General features: G+C 39.4%; 3 protein-coding genes across 8 annotated transcripts in view; 1 reads left to right on the top strand and 2 right to left on the bottom strand.

Moving 5' to 3' along the window:
* Positions 1–21822, top strand: part of LOC113671115 (neurochondrin) — a 143474-nt gene that overhangs the window by 17755 nt on the left and 103897 nt on the right. The window lies entirely within an intron of this gene.
* On the bottom strand, positions 2409–7675 carry LOC149053788 (uncharacterized). Its single transcript, XM_089195915.1, has one exon. The coding sequence runs from the start codon at positions 7658–7660 to the stop codon at positions 6983–6985; it is 678 nt and encodes a 225-aa protein (XP_089052041.1). The 5' UTR covers positions 7661–7675; the 3' UTR covers positions 2409–6982.
* On the bottom strand, positions 8407–9585 carry LOC149053789 (uncharacterized protein F54H12.2-like). Its single transcript, XM_089183687.1, has one exon. It carries the CDS (start codon positions 9583–9585, stop codon positions 8407–8409), a length of 1179 nt encoding a protein of 392 aa, XP_089039813.1.

Consider the following 21822-nt stretch of genomic DNA (forward strand, 5'->3'; position numbering starts at 1 on the left):
TTTAACCTATTATAGGTGTAAAGACGAAAAGGTTCTTCATTTACATTTGGATTAAAGTATTTATCATTACATTTACAGTTAGTAAATCTATGTTCTTCACACAGGTCTTGAACTAGAGTAAATCTGTAATGTTTCTGACTATTACCATATGTAAACTTTTGTTTATAATTCTTTTTACATGTTTGTTGAACAAGTGTAAAAGGTTGGTTGAAGGTATGATATATGCAATAAACTTAGCTTCTTCAAATTCATATTTATAATTAAATGTTCTTTCAATTTTACTATTCAATAGTAGATGATGATTTGACCTCCATTCTGCTGAACGGCACTAAAAAGCACAATACGTATTACAATTAGGATTATCTGCAATCAATTCGAAAAAAACTGAATTATCGTCCTTTCGAGTAAATTTTCCAACACATCTACAATAGTTATTCGTGGGTTTAAATCGAAACGCGGGTGTCACGACAAGGTTACGACGATTATAGAAATTAAACATAAAATTAAAAGATTCATATGTGGATGTTAGCATAGGTCTGTTTGGTGGGTCTCTCCACTGATGAAAGCGTAACTGAAAAAATTAAAAAATACGATTTATATAATCTTCTTTATCTTTGAAAAAAGATGTTAGAAAGTGATTTATGGTAAGTTCAGGTACATACCAATTCCACTGATGAGAATGTTTTGTATAAGATATCCGTTTCACATACATTGTCAAAATGGCATTATCAAAATAAATAAATTTAAATCGATAAGTGTAAGTGTGACTTTTTGGCATCACATGATTAAACAAATAACGTTCGTCTGCTCTTATTTCCCAAATCCGCATAGGATGCCACAGATTATCTTTCCAATAAACAAACTTGAACTAAAATGAAGAAAAAAATGGCATTGGTATTTGTAGAACACATTCAAACAAATCAGCATCAGCGGTTAATATCGATTCACGATTTTTCCATAATTTGCATGGTTTATCATAAGGTATTCGTGTCAGCTTTAAAGATAAAAATCCGTTTAAATGATATTTAAAATGAAAGCGGTTTGCATAAACAACAAATGTATCATTATATTCCCATATTCGATCTTCCCAAGATGATAAAGGACTCTGTATTCTTTCAGTCCATATAGCGAACAGCCACTGAAAATAATTAAAAACCATCATAATCTAAAAGTTCTTGAAAGGTTTTGAACGCTTTTCGTCGAATAGTTTTTACATAATTATATTCTACAATGAAATGTGTAAATGCTGGAAGACATTGACAGTAAGTTTCAGAAGATTCATCTTGTGTTCGTAAGAACTCCATTAATGGGCGTTTTGCTTGAAGATCATTCTATAAAGAATCAATACCAAAATGTCTCTTGTTAAACTTTCTTCGCCTCTCTTTTTCTATTTTATCCAGCGATAAGATCATCTTCATAAAATCTCTATGAGTTCGTTCAACATATTTGCTCTAAAAAGATGAATAAACGATTTTATGTCTTTTAACTCGCGTCACTTTAAAATAAACATCATCATAATCCACAGAATTGTCACCTAAGATTCTACCATAAGAATCTAAAAATGTTATATGTAGGCGATGTGTATAATATTCACTACAGAAACAGAGATAATTGTTACGCCTTTCATTTTCATCAGTATTGTATAGAGTTTTTCTCAACGTTAATCCGCCTTTTTCAACAGTCTCAAAAGCTTCTTTCTATAAAAGAAACAAAATTTATAACCCGTAAAAAATCCACCTTGGTAAACGAAAGAAAAAAGGACGTCCCTGTATTTTTCTCAAAGTTCCAATCGAAGATATTCTTGATACAATTATCAGCTGTTAAAAATAAAAAAGAAAAAAAGTACACTTACAGACTATTTTAAAAAACATATTAAAAATAAATATCAAACTCACCAAATGTTTGTGTACAATCTTGAGATGTCCTTCTACACGTTTTTCAGCATGTGCCATGGACCATTTACTCTTAAATTCTTCTCTTGCATCAGGATGAAGCCTTTCGGCGGCATTGCATACTTCATCATAGGTTTTAAACTCGTCTAGGTTGTTCATACACCACTGCTTGAGAATAACTTCTTTACATAGGTCCGGTAGATGCTGTATTGCCAACATGTCAATACTTTCTTCCCATTTGGGCTTTTTAGTGGCGGGTTCCTCAGAACATTTGGGCTTTTTAGTAGTAGGTTCCTCAGAAGTACTTGCTTCAACTTCTTTGGGTTCTTCAGCGGTACCTGCTTCTACTTCAGCATACTGGCGTTTAAGGCTCATGCTACGGGTCTCCATCTTCTTCTTCTTCTTCTTCTTCTCAACTTGCTTGACTTGTAAAAGAACAGCGTTGACTCTCACTCATGCTTCTTTATATACTCTCTACTTTAAACACGTTGCAAAGATATATGGGATATATTCATATGAGAGGGGGGGTGGGGGGTACCCCTATATAAATAACTTATGTGACACATGTCACGCTACAAGACGTCATTATAAAAACACGTGATATACTATCAAAAACAACATACGAATCATGCCGCGTAAAAGTCTTGGAAACAAGAAAAAAGAAAGATCAGCTCAAAAACAAGTGGAGAAGAAAACTTCCAAAGATCGTCAACGTGCACGATACGAAAGAGAATTTTATGCCATGCAGACTGAGTGCGGATTATTTGTGAGACCTGTTGGATTTCAAGAAGCCAATTCAAATGAGATGGTGGAAGTAGCTATTGTATACAAGTTAAAAGAAGGGTATCGCGATCCATTTGAAAGAGGAAATGTCCTTTATTATACAAACCCTGATACGGAGAAAATAATGAGACGGGAAAAGGTATCAGACAAGAAAGAAATGCGCGACATTTTGACGAATGTAAAGCCTGTACCTAAAGTTGTCATGGATGAAGAAAAAGAAGAAGAGAAATGTTTTCAGGTTCTTGATTCTACCGGTAATATGATTACACACACGAACATGTCTGGTCTTGTCGATTTTATTGCTTCACTCAAAGTAGATTAATCACTCATTAAACGAAATATTCTTCTCAACTCGAGTTTCATGTTATCTGTAATGTTTCTAGAACCTACAATAGCTGTATGTCCCGACTTTCGTAGTATGGGAAAAACGGAAAGTTTAAATTGTTTGGAGTCGTAGTCGTATCGGTACCATTTTTCTTCTTTGTCAATGTAGACACTCACAGGTTTTTTAGCATCAATAGCCATCTGTACAGTCCATCCAGTTCCTCCCTGTAGAATTTGTCCATGCTTTTCAAAACGTCCCAAAGCCAATATTTCGTTACTACCACTCACAATGTGATAATTTCGCTGTAGGAGTCCTGAATTCATAAGCGTTCTTGAAGTTTTCCGATTTAAGGTTTTGTTGGCATCGCAGACTTTCATGCTCCCTTCGAAATGCATAATTGAATCTATGTCTGACATCATCCCATCGCGATAAGCAACAGGTGGTTCAATCACTACCTTGATACCTTTTTGCCTTGCAAGTTCTACCGTGTATTTGTCTACACCTCTAGCACCACCAGTCACAATCATTTCTCTTCGTCTTTCTTTTCTTCTTCTTCCTCTTCTTTTTCGGTGTCGCTATTGTAACTGGGATATTCAGCCCAATGTTCTAGCTGAAACTCGAGCAATTCTAACCAAGCTTCCCACAGTTTGGTCTGCCGTTTACAAAATTCTCTGGTCAGATCTGTGTAATCGTTGTCTTTTTCTTCTTCTTGGGAAACTTTTAGATATCCTTTGGCGTGCCTTTTAGCTCTAGATAAGCAATCGTCTGTGGCAGCACTATATACAACGTCTATAAGTTCATCCAAATGAGTAGAGACAAACTTTGGATTATCGTGAACGCTATCCATCAGTACGGTGTGTGAAAAAATGATTAAAACGTCTTTCCATTTTATAGAGAGAGAAAAAACTATACCGACACACTTAGCGACACATTTCTTCTTCCCAGATCGCTACAGATCCATTTTCTGCGCGTATTTCATCGACACGTTTCATGATGGTTTCATGACGTTGCTGTAAACGGTACCAATCGGGTGAAAATTTTTTATGCTTAAACATTTCACCCATACTTGCAGCGTAAACATGTCGCCCGTAACCGGGGTTGCATCTTGCGAAACCTTCGAAAGCCTTGATGATATCTGTTTTGCCTATTCCATTTTTCAAGTAGATATTTCCCAAATCCGTGAAGGTGTCCCAATGGGTGTACAAGTCGAGTTGTTTGGCGGCGCCTTTGGGCGATACGAAATGCCTGACTTTTTCGCATAAGGTATCTTGTAGCGATTCGCAAAAAGTCATGTATTGACAAACGCTCTGCACATCGTTGTACATACGACTTGGGATGTCTGCGATAGACACGAGATGCAAAATGTTTAAAAAATACCATAGATCTTTGTAATTTTGCACCTTGGAGATGAGCTTGTATTGTGTCTCTCTCCTTGGAACTGCGGGATAACAGTATCCCAAGATGTTACATAGCACATGTACAGGTCGTAGGGTTTTGCTTACATCCCATTCGTCAAATTTTCGGGTCTTGTGAGGGCAACAGCCTTCAACATAGGTTATCACACTGCTCATGATTGAAACGAAATGAGACATGAAATATACTTTTTCACACTTTATTTATTTATTCCCAATCACTATCACCACTTTCCTCATCATCACCCTTCAACAATTCTTTTGTTTCATCACTATAGTCATCACTATCGTCATCGTCATCAACGGTATCCCAACTCTCCCATTTTTTCTGATCTTCCTTTAATTTCTCTACTTCGGTTTTTCTCTTCTTTTTTCCTTTCGTAGGACCAGGTTTTGGTGACGGTGTTTTTGGTGACGGTGTTTTTGGTGACTTTTTCTTTACGATAGGACTGATAAATTTACGTTTTTTACCTAAGGGTGTAGAAGAGGTGGAAGGTGTAGGCTGCTGCTGCTGTTGTTGTTCTATGGCGTTCTTTATCTTATTTCCAGCTTCTGTCACATTATCATTGACTGAACTAGCTACCCCTTTTAGAATACGTTCTTGTAGACTGTCCAAATTTTGATCGTTAGATGCTGTAGCCACATCTCCAGCACTCTCTCGCAATTTTCGAGCCAACTTTGTACGTTTTCTCATCAACTCTTTCAGTTGGGGTTCTTTCAAAGCCGGATCAATTTTTGTATTATCCATCAACACTCGGGTTTCCGCAGCCACCCTTGCCGCTTCGTTGAGAAGAGTACTTTCTGTTATATTACCCTTGTAATATTCTACCAACGTTTTGAATTCTTGAGGGCTTACCATCATGACAGGATCGTAAGAAGTCATCTTCGTCTGTGATGTCTGCAGGCACACTTATGTACGTCATTCAGACCTCTCCAAAATCCAGCACCCGTTTGATTCAATAAAATCTCTCTTCTCTTTTTTAAAGAGTTGGCACGCTTTCCCAATTCTCGAAGCGGCGTTTTGTACCTACCCAATTTGGTGATCGTGTTTTTAGGGACGGGTATGTTTTTCTTGAGAAGATTTACGGTCAGTTCACTGATAGCGTTGATATCATCTTTTTTAGCGTTCACCAACGTCTGCATTCGTTTATAGCGGTTCTTTTGATTCAAAAGAGATTTTAAAAAACCAAGTCGGTTTTTCCACACACCCTTCATTGCGGAATGTCGCCAAGATTATGCGTCACGAGATACACAAACCCTCCCTTTATTTCACAATTTTTTTCAACAGCTTCTTCATGGCATGACTCGCCACGGCACCTGCACCACCCAAGGCCGCAGCTTTACCTATTGCTGTAGCTGCGGGAATGAGAGCCGTGAGAGGTACGAAACCGCCACTCTGTTTACTAGAGGGAACTCCTTTTTGTCTTCGTCTTCGTTTTTTATTCACTCCTCCTCTTCCACCTAGTTTCAACTTATTCACTAATCTTCTTGCACCATATTTCCCACTTTCCAAAGCCACTTCTTTGGCTACGGGTGCCAAGGCTTTTACCAAGTCACCGGCAATACCGCGACCCCGTTGACGCGTCCTGCGAACAATCTTTCTTCCTGACATTATGGTACCCACACGGTTGTGACTTCTAACGTATCACTCCAGCATGTTTTAAGTTATCTTTGACTCCCTTGAAAGCTTGGGACCCCAACACTTTAGCGAGTGTGGTAAACGTAGGTGCAGGACCTGCGAGAAATTGAGAAGCGACATAACCTATTTTATCGGTGATAGAAGGACCTCTACGTCTCGCAACGGCGCCACCTCTCTGACCACTTCTCTTCCTCCTCACCGTCTTTCTCCTTCTTCCCTTCCTAATTACTCTTTTTCTTCCCATATTTCTAACCTGAAGAGTACGTTGAAGTGCGATTCACCGAAGGTCTACCGTTATCTTTATAGGTTGTCGTGATCGTCTGTGTTGTGGTGATTCCTGCAATATGTCTACCCTTTGCTGCTTGACCCGCATCGTTCAATAGCGCTTGTAATTCTTGTCGCAAATCGCGAATTCGCCTATCTCTTCGCACTCTTGTCGCAGCATCTGTCTCATCTCCATCGTCGCTACTACTGCTTCCGCTTCCTCCTCTTCCTCCTCCGCTTCCTCCTCCTCCTCCTCTTCCTCCTCCTCTTCCTCCTCTTCCTCCTCCTCTTCCTCCTCTTCCTCTTCCTCCTGCTCCTCTTCCTCTGGCTCTTGCTCTTCTACTTATTACTCTTCTTCTTCTTATCGGTCCTCCTGCACTACTCCTATTACTATCACTATCACTACCTTGTGCAGACGATGCACCTGAAGCTGCAGACGAAATTTGACCCACCGAAGGAAAAGGTGAGGCTATCGACGGTATACCTGAAGGTCCACCTACCATAGACGTTCGACTCGATGGTCGCGGTGAAGGTACGGGTGCAGCACCTACACCCACAGTGCTTAGAGTTATGAAATCTGGTCCACTACCGATTGGCGTATCACTCAATAAATCTTCGAAATCTAAATTTCGTATTGTAATAGGTCTTGAAGATGATGACGAATCGCTCATGTTTCAGGTTTCCTGTACATGTGAATGCAACCTTCGTCTTTCAACAGATGACTTAAAAGTCTATCTCTATTGCGTGTCCTCGGGTGTAGATCAAAGATGAAATAACCATACATCTTTTCAGACGCTTTATTTATCGTGGCCATCACGTTTCGCCATTCTGTAGGATACATCTGCAACAATACTGCACGCAGGGCCGAACTGTCTCTAGGATTTTTGAATGCAATGATGTATTGCGCGTTTCGTGATATGGTCGTACAATATTTACCTTTTGGAAACATGTCCTGACAAAGATAAAATGCCACAAAACCCATGTGATGCGAATGTTGTGTAAAGATGTTCAACACCGTCTTGTCGTCTCCACCTTCAGACATCAGATCATCCATGATCAAAATACCTCCTTTTTCTTGTTTTCCACCAAACTTTTTTTCCAAAAATTCCAAGTCAGGAACCCCCTTGTGAAATTCTACCCCATGTTTTTTCAATAGGTCGAACGCGGGTTGCCACGATCCGTAGCAATACACAATCTTGGTTGGGGCGACTTTGAACAGATCTAGGTTTTCCAACAATAACTTTTTCATGAATGTGGTCTTACCGCAATTGGAAGGACCCACCACCAAAATACTAGAAGGAAATTTTATGCGAAATCTATCTTCGCAAATCGTCGGAGTCGTCATGATGATGAAAATGATTCACACACGTTTCACATCAACTCTTTTATTTCATTTTTCAAAAATGCTTCTATTGCTTTACCTATCATTTGATCATTTTTTACATAATCTTTATCAGAAAAATTCGATAAAAAATCATCTAAAGAATAACCCCGCGCCTTATACATCAAATACAATAACGAATAAGCTCCGCAACCTGCACTTTTCACCGACTGGATCGTCTTTTTATTTCTTTTCACATTGGTCCACTGATTCAACCAACCCAGCAAAGGGTCAATGTTCTCGAAATGTGTCAACGGTAACCCGTAACTTTCCATGATTTCACATGTGTCGTTTTCCGTCCAAATACCTAACCAATGTTCTCCAGGTAAATACGAAGGATCCGTGTTTATGATGTAACCTCGCGGAGCCACACGGTTGGGTGTCATCGGTAACTCGTCACATCCCATCGTACCTTTAAAATACGGACTCAATTCTTCGTCTCCATGACCCAAACGGTTCAACTGTTCGGTCGTCAACCACACAAATTGCATGATTTTTTCCTAGTTCATGAGCGTCACTGATTTTGGACTGAGGATGGTAACCACCGCTTCGTATTCTGACATAATGAGAATGGTTTTGGCACTCGTCTGTGTCGCACATGTTATATGTAGGTCGATATGAGCTTCTGGTTTTGCATGAAGAAGATGAGCATCTTGTCTTCCACTGGCCACGTTTGAAAACACAAACAAAGTTGCGTTTTTACCTTGACCCTAATCCTTCTTTCGTATCATGTTCCCCTCACGACGTTCCAAACAGCCTGATGCCTCCAAAAACCTCTGGTAAATCGTATCATCTTTCTGATCGTTGTCTGCATTCAAATCCATTCTCTCGTAGGGATATTCTTCCCCATTGACTAGCTGAGTTATTGATTTTATGCCTGCTTTCTGGAAAGCAAACGGTTCTTTGGTCAAATCCCCATTGAATGCTGTCTGTTCGACAATTGCTATGGTAAACCTCAGGGGTACTCTGTTGCTGAACGGGTTCAGAATTTTCTTGAATGTTGATCCATTATCCAGGTGATATTCACGGAGTTCTGTTTTTACGATGGGATATTTAGCCGTGTCTTTTTCTAATTTCAGGATCAGGTCGTTGTAGATACCGGGGTTTACTTTCACCAAACACATGAAAAATGTCACCTTACAATCCTCACTGGTGGGTTCTCTCACGGGTGTGTTTGTCACATTGTTTGTCCAAATGTTAGTATTGTTCAACCAGAATTGAAACTCAAAACTGGTATTGGGTGCAATCATTTTTCCCTGATGAAACATCTCCTGGTAAGGTACCATTCGTAACACCTTTCTCTTACCTCCAGCCCACACATCTCTTGTTTCTTTTTTCATGGTCTGAATAGCATTCTTGTGATTTTCACTCAGCGATTTGTAATCGTTAGCTGCACCGCTTCCATCAGCCGCGGGACCCTTCACATTGGTGGCTGAGTAGGTGACAGGGTTGTCAATCTCGTTCCTCCAGTTTCCATTGGTTGCTGTCAGTATTGTTTCTCCATCAGCTCTGGTGTGATTCAACAAGGTTTCCAACATGGCTCGGTAGTGGTAAGTGTCAAGGTTTTCTGTCAATAAAGTTCCATTACATTTCACTGAAAATTGTCTGATCATACTGTGTGGCATGTTATTTGCAAAAGCTGTGATGCCTCCATCGTTAGACTCGTTAGCAGTACCGTCAATATTTCCTGGAGTTGTCGTCTGAAATCTCAAATCCCATTGAAAGAATGAACGACCCAGATCGATGTAATCCGCCTGTTTTTCCACAAAGATTTGAATGGGTGTCAAACTAGATGAAGTTGGCGATATTTGAACATATCGCATACCATTGATAGAATGATCCGTTGATGGTAAACTAAATAAATCAATAGCTGGGTCTCTACCTGCCATGATGTTGATGTTCAAGCTAGCGAAGCTGATACTTTGTGGAGCGATAACGTTTTGGATTACGTTTATATTTACGGTGATATCTTCTCCTTCTTTTTACACCCCCACCAACTTGAGTCCCGCCACGTCTGAAAGTAGGTTGTCGACGTTGTCGAAAACTTCGCAACAGAATAGAATCATAATTTGAACCTGTACCCACACCGATTCGCGGTTGACTTGGATGAATAACGCTCACACGACTTGTCATCCTTTTAACGAGCCAAAAATGTTGTTAAGTTTCTTCTTGGCCACTCTCTTCAATTCGTTCCCTATTGCTACCGAGGCACTCCTTTTGACACCGCGCGATAGGTTTGAAAGGCTACGTGTGCATACGGCTTTTTTAACACTTTCACCAGCCCCTTTTTTAAAATCTTTAAACTCGTTTCCGAGACCTGCACCGCGTTGGGCTCCAATCTGGTTCCAGGTTCCGTTAAATGGTGGTGTGCTAAATGGTTGTTGAAATCTCCACAGTGTACCCCCTTTTTGAACATAGGAACTTGGGATGAATATCTTAAAACGTTTCAAAGAACCTCCACGCATATTGCCTGTTTTGCAAATGATGCTTTTTATTAAACCACATCACTTTTATTTATCCAACTATTATATTTGGAAGGATATCCTTTCCACTTCACAAACAATTCTTTACCATTTTTACGACGTTTCAACACTTTTTCTACACGAAATACATCTTTTAGCATGTCCACACTCACTTTCTGCAAATCTCGGTCATAAAATGCACCCTCTATAGGTGAACCATCTAATTCGGTGACCTTATAAAGCACCATGTCAAAACTAGGTACTAATTGAGATACAATAAAAATTTCTTCGGTCCAACTCGGCAAATACCCTTTCTTAAACGTACGAACTTGCTCACTAAGTCTCACACGATCTCCTACTTTGAATTTGGGTCTCAATGCTTTACCCTTTTTGGAAAGGTGTGATGCATATAACTTATACCACACTTTACGACTGTTGGCAGCATTCACTTTCTCAGGTGCCACACCTATACTTCTATGAAACGTCTTATTGTATTGATTCACTAAAGGTTGAATCACATCCAAATACTTTAAAGTGTTACCGGCTGTAAAATAACGATAAAGTCTGGTTTTAAATGTGCGATTCCATCTCTCTATCACACTCGCTTTGGCATCTCCCTGCGTTGAAAAATGATGAATGTTGTATTTCTTCAGAAGATTTCCAAATTGAGTATTATAAAACTCTTTACCCTTGTCTGTCTGTAAACGTTGCGGTGGTTGATGATCTTGTTTTTCTGCTCGTTTTAAAATTGCCGCAAAGGCTTTGGTAACTTCAGGTCCTGTTTTTCGTTTCAAAGGTTCAATCCACGCAAATTTTGAAAATGCATCAATCACTGTCAACAAAAATTTGAAACCACGATTCTGTTTTGATAGTTTTTGCACTTCTACCAGATCGGCCACCCACTGCTCGTCTTTGTCAAATACCAACACAGGTCTAAATTTACCGCGACGTCGAACGGGTTTGTGAAGCGTATAAGCAAGATTACCTTCAAGTTCTTTCTTGGCCTTATTCAGAGAGATATGTTTGTTTGCAGCATAATTAGCAACACCCCCAAGGCTTCCGGGGCTATTTGGATCCTCATAAGAATATTTCTCCTCCTTCTTCTTCTTCTTGTCACTCTTGCTCATTGTACCCTCTTAAAATGAACAGTTATTGTGGTGTTCCCTTTGTGAAATTTAGCCAGACTATCTTCATCCACTTCACCAATCTCAGTTTCAATCACTTCGATCCTATTCTGTCGCAAACCCACGTACTGAATATTATGAGGTTCGTATAAGTAACCTCCTTTTAAACTAGGATTGTATACCACTTGGCGAAGCAAGTCGGAGGTATCTGAACCCATTATCTGCGGTTCGCATAGGGACGAGTACACGTAAAGACTGCGGCTCTCTGTACCTTTCGTGTGACTTTGATACCTGAGATTCGTAAACGTCCACGATAAATCCATTCGCAAACGAACACCTCCCCCGCTGAAATAGTCATTAGGAATTTTTTGCATCCCGTAAAACCATCCCTCACTTCTCCTTTTGCTGATATCTTCAGACCAACCTTGACTATCCGATCTAAATCTTACATTAAGATTAGGACCGGGTCTCAACGCTGTAAATTTGCTATTACTGATTGAAATTTCCTGATCCTTAACAAAACCAAAGGTCCGTAGAAGGTTTTCCTGAAATGTCACCTCGATCTCGTTCACCACCTTAACATCTTTCTGATAAATTTCTGTTGTATCCAGCGAAATCAAATCTTCTCCAGTCTTCACTTTAAATTGGTAATCTGCAATAGTTCCGTCCGAAAGTTTTCTTGCCACATAACTGTCCTTGCCCAATTGAATGATGAATTGTAACCATTCTTCTTCGAATAAGGCTTCCAGCAAATCTTTGACACTCAATATTTCACGTTCTTTAATGACGCTATATGTGATCGTCTGAATAACTTTATAATAAGTCTTGGAATCTGAACCTTTACTAATCAATATCTTTGTCTGCAATAGTAATGTGTCATCTGTCAAAGATTTCAAGTATTGATTCAAACGTGAATCAGATGGGTACGAAATACTGCTGAGTCCAACCTTCCATTCTCCTTCCAGTTTTACAGGCTGCAATAAACGAATCTTCCAAGAATTATTAGTATTGTTCGGAAATTCCTTTTGACTGATGCTTCCGTTACTTGGAATGGTGAGATAGAAGCCAGTACTCATACTCAACGTAAATGAAGTGTAACTATAGAGGCTCCTGATGCAAAGTTTGCAAAGTTTTCTCTGTCTTCTTCTTTTATTTGAATTTCAACCCTATCAATCTCTTGCGAATGCAAACCTCTATACGTAACTGATTGAGGTTCATATGTACTCCCTCCTTTTAAAGAGGGTTCATAATTGACATGACTAAGCAATTGTTGGGTATCTTCACCGATATTTTGAGGATTGCAAAGCGAACAGTATACGTATAGTGAACGCGGTTCTGACCCTTTCGTGTGACTGAGGGATTTGAGGTTCAAAAACGTGACAATTATATCATAAGGTATACTGATCCATATTGTTCCAATATTTAGTTCCTTGACACTGCCAGAGGTTCCACGATGGTTATCGTACCAACCGTTCACATTGTTTGCAAATTCAATCTTCATGTTTTCTGTAGGTTTATAAACGTTGTCCTCCATTTTTATAAAATCAAATTTTGAAAGAAATGATAGTGGAAATTGTGCAAATACGGTTCCATCTACATATGGATTAAGAGTATAAGAACCTAGCGTAGATCTGTCAAGTGTAAATGAATCTTCGGTGCTTGTTGTAACACTCTGACCATAAAGAGCACCGTGTGCGATACCTCCCAATTTGCCATCTTTATCCATACTCTTCAACACTTTAATATATTCCTCTTTAAAAAGAGCTTGGAATAAATCTTTCAGATCAAAGATATTGTAGTTTTTTATGTCGCCATAAGTAACTTCGTACCTTTTTTGATTATAACCCGGCTTTGAAGGTACATAACGTCCAGTCTTTAGCAAAATGTCTTCATCTTTTAATCCCTGCAAATAGTGTGTAAGTCTTGACTCTGAAGGGTATGATACATTCGCAAGACCGACCTCCCATTCTCCATTCAGTCTTATACGCCGATTTAGACGCGTTTTCCATGAATTATTTCGATTATTTGGATACTCAGACATACTGATAGCTCCATTACTTGGAAGTGTAAGATAAAACTCGTCCTTGTCTACCATGGTGAAGTCGCAAAATGATTATAAATCATTTTTCCTAACCTCTTTTAAGCAAAGTGTGAAGTTTACGTTTAAGACCGGGTACACGTCTCAATAACGATTGTACAGTCATCACCTTAGACACACACGTTCCATCTTCTCTACTAGGAAGAATATCGCGAACCTTTGTGTTCAATGAGGGTATTTTTTTCAAGACCGCAAGGACTGATGGGTTTCCTTTCAAAAAAACACCCTTACAACCCTTCTTTTTTGGTTTGGTAACTCTCTCCTTTCGTAACATGGTATGCAGATCGACATTTTTCTTTTTTGGTTTCGATCTTTTCTTCGTTTTTCTCTTTTTGGTAGCAGCCCTTTCAATAATATCGGAATACGTGTCAATCACATTTTTAAAACGTTGTTGACCCGCCGTCAATCCGCTTATACTTTCCAACGGTTGAACCAATGGAAATGAAGATAACAAAGAAACCCTTCTCGCCATGATAACGAACACATAAAAATAAACCAATAAATCAAGTTCCACACATTTTATTACTTAGTTATCGTCAAAAAGAACATCTTCCTTAGATTTCCCGATCAGTTTACTGAGAAAATAAATTACATTACGAAAAGGTTCATCTTGTATGGCATTCCAAACACCTCTAAGATCTTCAGTAGAAACAGGTCCTGGCTTATATTTCCTATCTGTTTTCAAACAATGAAATAAAAATTGAATAAAAAATTACTGACAAATCCTCTTTTGGCATTCTTAATTGATAAGCTAACGTGAGTAATATAGTAGGTCCTGACATAATACCAAGTTCTGTCCATTGTTCAAGTGAAAGTCCACAAATGTCATCTGTTAACGTAAAGTGCGAATCTGAATTATTGCATGTGGAAACATCTTTGCAAATTCCTTTGCATCAACACACACGCCTGTAACAAGTTTATAGGGAATCTTCATACAAAGTCTAACTTTTTGAAATTCTTCTTCGCGTAAAAAAAGATTCATTTCACCAACATCCACTACAAACAGAAATAGATCTGGAGTTAATCATCGTATTTTGTCATCATGATTCTATGTACAAAACGGTTTGGCATCTCGTTCCACCACGAGAATATGTCGCACAGATTATCACGACATGTAATATACATTCTGCCGGGATTTTTCTCGGAGTTTGACATTTTCAGAGTGGGGTCAAAACCGCAGCCACATTTCATCCGTGCAATACGCTCGCGAGTAAACCACTTGTGACCCTGGTCGCGGACTTTCGCAAAGTAATCTTCATATTTGGCTGTAGTACAGAAACATGGACACCCTTCAACATTACAACTCAAAAAGGTATCTGTCACATGTTCTTTCTTGCTGTGATGAATCTCCATCAATTCAGAATGAATGGGGCAAACGTATGAATGAACACCGTCCAAGTTATCCAGTAACTCTTCAATAGTGTCATAAGTATACGTACCTCCAACACCATCTTCTCCAAGCTGTTCACAAGCACCAAAGCTAGATCCTTCAGCCACAACATCTTCCTCAGTGGTAGGAACAAACTTCTTAGCCTTCTTTTCTTTTGGTGGTTTCTTTGCTTCTTTACCCTTGTAAGGTGCTGCTCTCTCTTTCTTTACTTTTGGCGCCTTTCGTGGAGCGGCAGTTTTTGGCGGTTCAACAACTTCTTCTTCTTTCATTATAGGAATTTGAGTAGCTTCAGTTTCGTAGTCAGACATATCGTCTTCTTCTTCTTCTTCTCCTAATTTTTGCGGCTTCTGAAGTTGTGATCAAACAAGATGATTTTTTTCACCAACAACCCAGATTTTTATACCTTACATAAAAACAATCCTGCAAAGCATTAACCTTTATTTTACTTATCAACCTATCATAGGGATACCCCCCTCCCCCTCCTACTTCCCATAATACATCTGTAGCATAACCTACATATCACTTCAATCCGCAAAAAAGTTCATTCATTATCATGAACACTTTATTCACTTTGTTCATTATCATCATCATGTTCAATATGAGTGATCAAGAGATGTTAGACGTAGCTGAAGAAATGGATTATGATGAAAATGCAATCGATCAAGAGATGCTAGACATTGCCTATGCAATGGATACAGATCAAGTTGGTGATGCCCTTGGTGAACAAGGTATCTTTGCATTCAATATTCAACCTTATGTAGAGAGAAATAGTCCGGCCATGGGTGTCTCAGAACGACATTATGATGTAAGAACCGAACAGCGAGGTCAATTTACACACCATCAACATTTAGCCACAAGTCTGGCTGTAGGTTTGCATCGCGCATTAATCGGATTAATCGATCAGCAAGGTATTCCATATCACGATAGAGTCTACATAAATCTCTCGAGCCGCAGGCTTTCGCATGCCTTCAATTATAGAGGTTTACAAGCGGGAGAGTGGGTACAAGGTGGACCTCGCGTAAATGAATTGTTGAGGCAGATGTCAAAAGCCCTAAACTCCAACGAGAACTTTGAAATCGATGATTCTTTTCAATTATCGTTTACCCATGTGAGACGACCCATACAAGGTTCAGGGAGGAAAAGAAAGATGAGACCTGGTCATACCAACATTCAAATGTTGAAAAAGCAAAAGAAAAGTGTCGTGTCTATAAACAACAAAGATACTATGTGTTGTGCTAGAGCTATAGTGACAGCCAAGATGAAACTTGATAATATTCCCTGTTCAAAACCAATTATAACAAGAAATGTCATACAGCTACAGCAAAAAACAGATATACGTTTCGATACAGTCTGTGGTGAAGAAGAATTGAAAAAGTTCGCCAAAGTTCCCGATTTGCTAGACTATCAGATAGTTGTAGTAGATGCTACAAGAAAACATCGTGTTTACACATATGGTGATTACAAAGAAAAACAGCTATGTCTATTATATACTGAACATGAAGAAGGTAATGGACATTACGATACCATCACCAGTCTTACAGGCTACTTCGGTAGTTCTTACGTTTGCAAACGCTGCTATAAGCCGTACAATCATGAAGGAAAGCACAGATGCTCCAATAATAAAGAACGGTGTCCTGCATGTCAGCAGAATGTGTGTAACGACTATTTGGATGCCATAAAGGAGCATCGCCAATCTCAGCTATCATGTACCATCTGTAATGGTTCCTTTTTTGGTACCTCGTGTCTAAAACAGCATAAAGAACACACCCAAGCGGGTTGTTTAGTTTCCGAAAGTAACAAACCCTCTGTATGTACACGCAGAAAAAAATGTAAAGAGTGTCTAAAGATGTTGATTGGAACGAAAGAACAGGAACGTCACAAGTGTGGTCATGTTGAATGTCATTCGTGTAAAGAATACGTAGAAGCAAGAAACCACAAATGTTACATTCAAGTTGTAACCAAAAAAGATGAAGAAGATGATGATGATGATGATGAAGAAACAAAACAAACATTATTAGTTTTTTTCGATATTGAGGCCATGCAAGACACTGGTAAACACATACCAAATCTCGTTGTAGCCTCCACAAGTGAAAGTCAAGAGTTGTTACATTTTAAAGGTACCGAGTGCGTTCATGATTTCCTGGAGTGGTTAGACCAACTTACTGAAGATGATACTCGTAGTGTCACCGTCATAGCTCACAATTTTCAGGGTTATGACGGTTATCATGTGGTACACGAGTATCACCGTCAGGGAAGGATTGTAGGTCAAGTGAGAAATGGGGCCAAACTACTTCAAGTAACCATGGACAATATTAAGTTTATTGATTCTTTATCATTTTTTCAAATGCCATTATCAGCTTTTCCAAAAACTTTCGGTATCACCGAATTGAAGAAGGGGTTTTTTCCACATTTATTCAACATACCTGAAAATCAAACATATCGTGGTTCTATTCCCGACAAAAAATTTTTCATGCCTGAATCCATGTCAGTATCCAAACGGTCAGAATTCGACCAATGGTACTCGCAACAGATCAATGTCGATTATGATTTCCAAAATGAACTTTTGGAGTATTGTAAAAGCGATGTCGAATTACTTAAACAAGGATGTTTGAAATTCAAAGAAGTTTTTGAACCGCGCACTCAATTTGATCCTTTTGAACACATGACTATTGCTTCTGCCTGTAATAGAGATCTAAGGCAGAATCGTATGGCACCCAATACCATTGCCAATGAACCACTCCACGGTTGGAGGACGTATGCTAATCAATCTGTTGCCGCTTTGGAGTGGCTTTAATGGACATCTGATACGACATCCCGTGAGATCTTACATGCACGAAATGATGGTGAGTATCACATACCTGGAACGAGATATCATGCTGATGGGTACCATGATGCCTCGCGAACCGTGTATGAGTTTCACGGGTGTTTTTGGCATGGGTGTAACCAATGTTACAAAAACAGGTTTGAATGTCATCAAAGACTAGAAGGTCGCACTTTTGATGATGTTTACAAACAGACCCAACAAAAAATGACCTGTTTACGTCAAAAGGGGTACAAGGTTATAGAAATGTGGGAGTGTGAATGGCAACGTCTCAAAGCAGATAATCCAGATATCCAAAAACATGTTGATGAATATCATTTTGTTGAACCATTAAACCCTAGAGATGCCTTTTGCGGAGGTCGCACCAATGCAATTCAATTGTACCGAATTATCAAACCCGGTGAAAAGATCAGATATTATGATTTTACGTCACTCTATCCCTATGTTAACAAAAATTGTGAATACCCTGAAGGACACCCAACCATCATTTCCCAACCAAATACCACAGACATTTCAAACTACTTTGGAATTGTAAAATGCGATATTTTACCACCAAAGAGATTGTATCATCCTGTTCTACCTTTGCGACAAGGTGGTAAATTAACCTTTCCTCTTTGCAAAACATGCGTTCAAAATGAACTTGAAAAACCATTTCTAGAGCGAAGTGCCATTTGCAATCATACGAATGATGAACGAACCCTTCAAGGTACCTGGTGTACACCGGAACTAAAGAAAGCTGTAGAAATGGGTTATGTCATTAAACACATCTACGAAATATGGCATTTTGAAAAAACGCAACATGGCTTATTTCGCGACTATGTAAATACTTGGTTGAAACTTAACTCTTTCATTCCCAGGCTCCCGGGGGTGGATTTTAAGGATACAAGAGGACCAACAAATAAATGTTTCTAAGTTGTTTAATGGTCAACATACTACCATAAATGAGATATCAAATGAAACTTTAGACATTTCTTTTTAAGAATATATCATTTAATACAGTGTCATATAGTCACAGCTTCTAATAAAATATTAATAAACTTAATAAAAAATATATTTTAATATAAAAAATTAACATTTTTCAATTTACAAAGCCTGTAGCAAGACCCAAATGTTTAAAATGCAAGGTAAAATTGTCTACAAAATTAATTCTATCTCCAGTACTCTACTTTAGAATGATAATCACCCCAACAGTTGTGATCCTTCTGGATGCACAGGAAAACATTACACACCCTGCAAAATATGCTTGGGCGTGGCACATATGGAACTGGGGGTGACCTATCCTTGGGAACATCTTTGAAGTCATTTTTATGAGATAGTCTTATTTTTTTGCTGCAAACAGAACAATTTCCCCTAGTTGCAAGCATTTCTGGCATATGTGCACCCACATTTTGGAGTCGTAACTCCTCATTTCGTGGCGCATTTGGGGTCTTTGGTTGGGTACGGGAATTCCCTATCAGACCCTCGGCCAACTCATACCTGAAGTCCAAAGCAACCCTCCTAGGTCTGTTTGTTCCCTCCCTTTCATGGCATTCAATGACAAAGGCATTGTGAATGGCCACCTCTACCTCATGGAAAAGAACACGACGGTACCACTTCACTGTTTTCCTGATACAAGTGTAATACCTTAGCATTTGATCAGCTTGATCAACCCCACCCATGCAATTATTATAATCCTTCAACAAGGGTGGGCAAGGGACATCTCCACTTTCCCCTCCCTCTCCCGCCCCTCTTCGCCGAACAACCCTTGCCTCAGCATTTGCCCGACGTGGAAATTCAGGGGGGTGAATGGTAGACAAAAAATAAACAGCTTTGCTGTCTAGCCACCCAACAGCAAGAAGTGGACCACACATCCGCCATTGATATGTGCCCCTGGCCAAGCCCCTGGTCCCTTCAAATAATATTTCATTCGGAAAATTCTTCCTCGATCCCTTGATGGTCCCACAAGCATAAATACTGTTTTCAAATAAATACTGATAAAGATCCACGCTTGTGTAAAAATTATCAGTATATAAATGATGGCCAAAACCCTCCAATCCAGTGCACAATTCCTTTACCACCCTAGTTGCTAGTCCCACCTCTGCCCTTTCCCCTGGATTTCTCCCTATATACAATTGCTGCCTATAAATATATGTACTTTCTGAATCTGCCAAGACCCAGACTTTGATGCCAAAACGGATTGGCTTACTTGCAATAAACTGGCGGAAGGACAAACGCCCCCTCCAAGGAATCATACATTCATCAATAGATATGTTCTTATGGAGATTATAAGCTTTTTCAAAGTTAGGAAAAAGCAGTTCCAATAGTGGCTTTATTTTGTGTAACTTATCGTATCCTGGTTGTCCAACAGGAACAATAGCAGCATCATCAGAGACATGCAAATAGCGCAAAATCTGGAAAAAGCGATTCCTGGGCATGACTTGACCAAAGGCAGGAACATTAGTAAGCCATTTCTGCTGCCAGTACATTTTAGCCTCAGGCAATTTCACAATTCCCATGGCAATGTTTAGTCCAAAGAATGCCTTCAGTTCTTCCAGGGTCACATCTTTCCAGGCCCCACCATCAGTACCAGCAGCCCTCTTCCTTTGTGCATTCAGGTTTGTCATTGTCAATAACAAATTCCACACATGGTGGTCAAAAAACAGTTCAAAGTACTCAAGAGCACTTGCCTGCCTCCTCTCACCTCGTCTTGTTGGCCCAACAGCACTTGTAAACTGTTTTAAATTTCTCCTGCTGTTTTCCTCTAACCAAACATATTGTTGGCCGCCATCTTGGATTCTGGCTCCTCGGTTTCCTCCTCTCCTCCCTCTGGCTCTCACCGCTCCTTGGCCTCTTCTTCGACCACGTGCTCTGCCAATGGCTTCTCGAAGCTGTCGAGACCTGTCTTGTCGCTGTTCTCTCACATATTCACGACGATCTACCTCACTTTCACTCGAAGACTCGCATTCTTCATCCGATAAAGAAGGACTGTCGCCAGAATTATCCTCAATTCCCACTGAATTCTCAGGAAAAACGGCCACAACTTCCTCATCTTCGATCTCTGACTCAGACGAGTCATAAGCGATCGATGGATCGGCGTCCATCGCATCTAGCCGCTCTAAAACTTCTTCTACAGACAAATTTTCTCGAATTCGACAAGTCGCCATTTTTAAATATCCTGATGATAAACAAGAAAGGTGTAACTATCCGAGAAAGGCAAAAAATTGCGAGGAAAACGTCCCAAACTAGCCAGAATAAGACTCAAAACAACACTGATGGCTTTTAATCGTACCCAGACTCCGACTTCACGGTTGTAACACGAGGAACGCCTGGAGCTTTTTGTGTGTGGTCCAGGTAGCCCTGCAGGGCTACCTGGGAAGGAAAGGGTTAAAGAGGAAGCAAGTGGGTGGCCTAGTCATGTGAATGATGATGAAACGCTAAAAACGCAACACCTACATGATTATGAAACTCATGAAGGCATTCGTCTTGAGCGTGAACATATACAGAAAAATCCAGGTCTAAGAACACTTGCCAAATCAATGTTGAATTCTATGTGGGGAAAATTCGGCCAAAGAACCGACAAAACACAAGTAAAAGAGTTTGATAATGTGCAAGAATTACACGATTTTTTAGAAAGTGAGAAAAATGAAGTAACACATGTTGGAGTAGGTGAATGTAATGATATAGCTGAAGTACGCTTCAAGGTTTCTAAAGAAGATGAAATCAGTTCACCAAACTTAAATATTTTTATTGCCTGTTTCACTACCTGTTGGGCAAGGCTCAAACTATACAATGCATTACAACTTCTAGGAGAACGTGTTCTCTATTTCGACACAGATTCTGTAGTATTTGTCTCAGAACCTGGTAGCGTTGATCCTCCTCTAGGTAATTATCTAGGTGATTTCAAAGATGAACTTCCTCCTGGAGATCATATCGTTGAATTTGTTTCAGGAGGGCCAAAAAATTATGCCTATAGAACGTTTAAAGGAAAACATGAATGTAAAGTAAGAGGGTTTACATTAGATAGTACTGGAAGTAGATATGTTAACTTTAATGTTCTCAAACAAAATGTGATCGATGATATTCTCACACCTCAAAACGAACCAAATTGTGTACAGGTTCCCATACCATTTAAAATACAACGTAATGCTAAAGATTATTCACTAAATACTATTCAGATGAATAAGAAATATAGACTTGTATATAGTAAAAGAGTTGTAGATCATAATTCATTCAAAACTTTTCCTTATGGTTA

Source organism: Pocillopora damicornis, chromosome 1 (genome assembly GCF_964200805.1).
Source record: "Pocillopora damicornis chromosome 1, jaPocDami1.2, whole genome shotgun sequence".
Taxonomy (NCBI): domain Eukaryota; kingdom Metazoa; phylum Cnidaria; class Anthozoa; order Scleractinia; family Pocilloporidae; genus Pocillopora; species Pocillopora damicornis.